This window comes from Oncorhynchus mykiss, chromosome 7 (genome assembly GCF_057628025.1).
Source record: "Oncorhynchus mykiss isolate SJ-2025 chromosome 7, ASM5762802v1, whole genome shotgun sequence".
NCBI lineage: Eukaryota > Metazoa > Chordata > Actinopteri > Salmoniformes > Salmonidae > Oncorhynchus > Oncorhynchus mykiss.
In genome coordinates this window covers 39,179,195-39,185,361 of record NC_143028.1, presented here as the reverse complement: position 1 = coordinate 39,185,361, position 6,167 = coordinate 39,179,195, and the positions used below count along the sequence as shown (strand labels likewise).

The 6,167-nt window shown below is 42.0% G+C and overlaps 1 protein-coding gene across 17 annotated transcripts in view; it reads right to left on the bottom strand.

The window, feature by feature from the left end:
* Positions 1-518: 518 nt before the first annotated feature.
* The window catches only part of LOC110527864 (band 4.1-like protein 1), a 108,802-nt gene continuing 103,153 nt past the window's right edge, over positions 519-6,167 (bottom strand). For all 17 annotated transcript variants that reach the window (XM_090240928.1, XM_021609428.3, XM_090240919.1 and 14 more), the window contains 4 exons: positions 4,708-4,803; positions 4,478-4,558; positions 4,201-4,317; positions 519-3,641 (listed from right to left, as the gene is read on the bottom strand). In XM_090240928.1, the coding sequence (XP_090097054.1) occupies positions 3,636-3,641; positions 4,201-4,317; positions 4,478-4,558; positions 4,708-4,803 (300 nt within the window). In that variant the 3' untranslated portion in view covers positions 519-3,635. The remainder of the gene's footprint in view (positions 3,642-4,200; positions 4,318-4,477; positions 4,559-4,707; positions 4,804-6,167) is intronic.

The following is a 6,167-nucleotide window of genomic DNA, read 5'->3' as shown; positions in this document are numbered from 1 at the left end:
CTTCATTTCGTTGATCTCCACCTCAAACGAATAGCGGACGAATAGCATGCTCTCCTCAAGCTTAAGTTCAAGGTCAGAATACTCTTCGATAGAAAAGTGTAAAGAAAGGGAAAAGTCCATAAAAAGGGAATTACGTAACATTTATGAAGGGCTTAATTAACTCGGTTCAGAATTCCCCCCTTAGAGCCTAGATTGTATATATAAAGAGTTTGAGATGTCCAATGATGTTCAAAATACGAAGCAACAATAGAACAACTGGCACTTGGCAGTAATAGTAGAACTATAACCATTAAGCGATATTTGAATCAATTTGAGGAGAATGATGATTATGCTTGACTGAGTATTGTCCTTCTGTAATCTTATTCCCAATTGCAATTCTCTTAATGGCCACAAGATGGCAATGCAGGATTCCAAACAAACTAAATGTAACCGCCTAACGTCTCAAGCCCTTTACCGGTTTCCATAACATGGTCTTGCAGCATTTGTCTTCCTCATGAAAATCGCAGAGACAATGTGAATAGCATTGAGACATTTATTTATTTACGTATGTATGTTTTCCATTTAGACTGAACGCAAATACAGCAAACACACACCACCAAGCACTAGGGGGAATGTAGAACAAACAGGTTGAGGTGAATTGAAGGGTGGAAGAAGAAGAGTGGGATGGACAGTGCCTCAGGTGAGCCTATGGAATCAGACAGTTAGGTCTGTCATGTTGGGGCCTGTGATTGTTTGTCATCTTTCTGCTCTTCAATATATTTTTGTTCCAATTCGTATTATCCCTACCACTGAAACAGTGTATCATAGCTAATCTATAGTATTACCCAGTTCTTCTACGGGACCTTAAGAAGAGGTCATGACCTCAGCACCACATGGAGAGTGGATGGCTGAAATGTCAGTAGATCACACAGGTAGGCTAAATAATTACTTCCATGGTTTCAGTATAACAAGTGCACTGTATTAGTACGTACACTTAGTCTGTAGTCTTAACATTGCACATTTGTGAATCCTCTATTACAAAATGCGCACAACCTCATACCACTCTTCCAGTATATTTGTAACTAAATGCACACATTAAAGTATTTATGTTCATACATACAATATACCTCCCACCCTTCAAAACAGCACATCAAGATATACAGAGCAACTTCTTTCTCAATGTCCATACTGTACAGCAAGTAATCATTTTCAGAGGTGTGTGTCCAGTATAGAGAAAACACATATTCCTAACAATATCGTTGCTGCCTATCACTGCAAGCAAGTGCCTTAACATGAATCCAGTGTCATTTGACCAGATAAAATGAAATAAAATATACAAAATAACTGTTAGGGACTCTGTTCACAGCGACTGAACTCTACAGCAGATAAGACAAGGTGCGAAGGATCTTCTCCGTTACTTCAGGGTGAAGTGAGAGTGGAGTAACTCTGCCAAGCACGGTAACAAAGCCATGGGAACACGGTGGCAGAACTCAACTTTAGATCCAACTCCATCTTGGAACGGTTTTGGTAGTGCTTTTTATATGCATAAGAGCTCACAGTTCTCTTTGAAATAGATTGATAATGGATTACAATAGCGAGGTGGCTACAAAAAGAGACGGTTATTGCAAGTCTCACAAGCAGTTAAGATTGACCGCTGTAATAAACAATATCATACACTGTAGGAGATGAGAGCAGAGCGGCACACCATAAAAGTAATCGGGTTCTCCTCGGTAATGTTTTCAAAGTTGGTCCGCACAGGAAACAATGCATAGTATTTATTCAACAGTTTGTTCCAGCATATCGTTTTTGTTGATTTTTCAGACTGACTGACTGATGAATGAATATAGCTTTAGAGTTATTATCCAGAGAGTATACAGATTTGGCCAGGCAGGGCTACAGAGGCCTTTGCTAGGTGTTCTGGAACAGGTTCACCGCCTGTCTATCTGTCGAAGGTGATGGGAGTTTGGCCTTAAAACGTGTCACACTATGAATCCAGGCTTTGTCTGTGAAGGTACAGAAAAAGGAATCCCACACTTAATAATCATTTTTTAGGGTTGGCAAGAAACCCGCCGGCTCACATTCACCACCACTCTTATAAATACAAATGTTGAACTCACACACCATAACTTAAAAACAGAAGTAAAAAAAAAAAAAAAATCAAACATATCCTCACACTTCATAAAATTAGATACTGTAAAACATTATATTAAAACTGCTCATTTGACCAGACTATAGCTTTGTCTCAAATGACACCCTTTTCCCTGTAGAGTGTACTAGTTTGGACCAAAGTAGTGCACTACATGGGGAAATGGGTATGATTTGACTTTTGCCCTACGCGACCAGCATCTGCGACTAAAAGTATAACAGTATGATGAGTGAAGGAGAACAGGATGAGCAGAGGAGCACAGAAGGGGGTGTGGAAGGATTCTGTTTGTTATAATCCAGAGAACGAGCGTCAGAGCCTGGAGTAGTAACGCACCCTGAATGTCAAGCGGAGTCCCAACTCATAGTCTCTTGATGTTGTAGAAGTGTCTGTCCACGTATTTCTTCCTTTGACTCTCCTATCAGTATAGGCCCGTCAGCTTTGTTTGACATGCAGTGTCTACACGCCGCAGAAGTATATTCCACAGAATCCTCCTTGAGCACTTCCTGTGGACGTCAGTTCCACGACAGCTCTGTATCGTATCGTTCATTCCCTCGACTACTTAGAATCATGCATGTGAGTATGAGACGCTAAATCGACACATTTTCTTTTATTTTCAGAAGATAAGCAAACACTGGACTTTAAATTAGATTGTTCTATTGTTAAAAATGTTTAAAAAGCTAGTAAGACAGCTGTTGACTATATATGTGTCACGCTGGTGACAACAAGCATTAAAGGCTGACCCTCACTACTGGCCCCTGCAGAGCACCCCTCCCCCCAAACCCCTTCCTCACACTCCACTCACCCAGTCCCCATGCTTCATGCATGATGTCAGCACAGAGCAGGCATCTCCATGGTGACCATATATGACAGCAATTTGTGGGGGTGGGCTATTGAGTTCCTTAAGAATAAATGACCAGTACATACAGGTAAGTAAGTGTTCTGGGGAAATGTCGATCCGTTTTTTTTTTGGATTACATCGTGATCGCTAATAATTTAATTGAACTATGCTGATCAGGGGTGATGAACCATTAACATGCCATTATGTTTGTACTGTACATACAGAGTCTGTCTGGGGATGTAGAATAGCAGAACCATTATACTGATCTCTCACAGATCCCAGAGCTAAACAGCCCTATTCGCGACCAAATACAGGTGTAGGAACTTCATTATGCGCACACAGACACACACAATTAAGATCCTACACCTGTAGCCCTATTCTTTACAAACCATGAGTCAGTCCTCATGGGGGTCTACTGTACAAACACCGGGCATTTTCTAGGGCATTTTCCAGAGGAAGAGTGGTTGGTGGGTGAGGATGGGTCAGAGGCGGCGTCACAGTCGGTTCTGGCTAAAGGGACAGGAGAGGAGACGGAAATTATTTCAAGGAGAGCTGTCTATTGTATTGTAGTATACACTGTGGGTAGGTTACTGTAGTCCTCTTGCAACGGTGGAGTGGGAGTCAAGGATTTGATGGGCTCCTGTCCCCACTCCCAGGAACCACCATGGGTTATCAGGACTGAAACAGAGAGAGAACACACACACAGCTCTGTGAAACTGACACTGGGATAAACAAGGTGGTTTAAACTCAAGTTGAGGTTTGTCGTCATTAATCTTTCCCTGGAGGCAGAACTGCACAATTTCCACTAGATAGGCCAGCTGCAAAGTCAAAATTGCCCATTTCGTAAAAATGTTGGTCTAAATTTAAGGTTAGGGTACGGCATTAGGGTTAGCAGTGTGGTTAAGGTTATGGTTAGGTTTAAATCTGATTTTATGACTTTGTGGCCTTGCCAGTTAGTGACCACTCTGCAGAGTTGCTTGCAGTGCAAGAATCATGACAATAGATTGCAACCTGCATTTTAAACAACGTGATTGACTTCCATGTCCAACATACTGTACGCGTCAGCTATGGCACATTTAAAGCCACCTATAGCCTATATAGCTTACATTCATAAAAAAATGCATACGCGCGCACACACACACACACACACAAACACACTGTCTATCACTATCTCCCTACTTATCGAGGCAATACTATGGTGTCTTGACAGTGATGTTTACATTGCAGCTCCACATACCTCTGATTTTCTATGTTGCTCCTCAGTGGGAGACTCTGTTTCCCTGACAACCACTGCTTTTGTCACCAGCATGTCGGGGTGTTGCTGCTTGGCCTCCTGTATCGCCATGGCAAGGGCCTGTGTGATAAAGGTCACTGTTCCCATTAAATGGGCACTATTCATTTGCACTCAATCTACAACATTAGTGTCTTTGAGTGTCCATGAAAGATGCCATACAAATGACATGCATTTCTACAGTGTTTCTAACTTAGTAAAGGCTGTGACTGTTGTTCCTCACCTGATGCTGGTCCACGTCATCATCTCCTGTGATGATGATCCTTTTCTCAATCCGGGTCTCGGAGTAGCCACCTTTCACTGTCTGAAACACAACACACACACAGTCAACATCAATCAGATCAGATCAGATAATAATTGTGACCTTTCATAACTCTATAGTGTATATTAAGTGAAGAGGAAGTGTCAATAACTTTTTTTTTTAAAGGTCGCAGAGGAGACACGAGGGGTTACCTTGGTAACTTGAGTTGTGGTTGCTGAGGTGACATTGTCGGCGGTGACAGTCAGCGGGGACACTACGGCCTCTCTCCCCAGGGTGCCCGCCTTCACCTGCAGCACGGTCATTAGGAGAAAGAAGGGTCACTTACATTATCAGCACAGCTGCTACAAACACACACATCCAGTTGTTAAATTGAACCGGAGCTACCCGGAGCAAGGGTCAAAGAGAGCCAGATGGAGCCTAGCTCCAGCACCTTATGGGTCCAACAAGGATTTTTGATTTAATTTATTAGAACCCCCATTAACCGACACATAACGAAAAATACATTACAGACAAAAGACTTTACAATTTAAATACATTTAATAAACATTAACATGAAGTGTGTGTGTGCGCTCATCTATCAGTTAGTACATACACACAACAAGTACTGTAGGTCACATGGACGTTTTGCCGTGAGGTGTTGCTTTATTTGTACTTAGTCCAACAAAAAGTTTGCATAGAGCAGGCAGCAAGCTGATAGGCTGCTTTACCACTCTTGGATAGCGGAATGACTTTAGCTTCCCTCCAGGCCTGAGGACAACGATTTTCCTCTATTCTCCGATTAAATATATGTCATGACGTGGCCCTTTTTGGGTATAGCGAGTACCATACCCTTCTCTCTCGCTCTGTCTCTCTCCCTCCTACACCCAGGTTCTGTTATCTCAGGTCGTAAATTCCTGGAGGTGACTCTCTCCTCATGGCCAGGCAGTATATATAGAGAGAGAGTTTCACAGTAGAACAAAGGAACTTCTACATTAACTGAACTGAACAATATCCATGTTTTGGAGAATGTGTAAACAGTCAGTGGAGTAGCCAGCTACAACCCGGTCCATTTTGTTTCATGTTGTGACCTCAAGAAAGACAATACAGCCACATTACCATAACTCTGTTTATACAGGAGCCTCCGTTATGAGGTTTGCATCTAATTATTGTATAAAATGAATGAGTAAAGATGAAACTGTTTGTGAAATTATGTAAGGTGATGTTGAACCGTTAATGTGAGAGAATTGTATTCCCTTCAAAGTTTAACTAAGTCATTGGTCCACCCCCGTGAGCACAGACATGATCTGGCGTCATGGGACAACCCTTTTCTACTGTTACGAATAAAACCCCCACCTGAAGAAACCCCTTCAGACCATGCATACCTCAGTCAGCTGAGGGAGCGAAGGTTGAGTAGAGACCACAAAAACCTCAGTATAAGCTAAGGTTGTAATGATTGTTGAAACTCTGAGACTATCGATTCCAACAGAATAAGAGCAAATTTTCGATACTAATTACTAGTCTAAAGCGAGAAATTATGTCGACCTGAAATGCGAAGACCAACAACTGCCACAACATCTATTCTACAAGAACATTTCTGAATGTTACTCTGAAGTAACCAGTCTAACCACCAAAGACTTCATGGAACAGAGAGACGATCAGATGAACTTTCCAA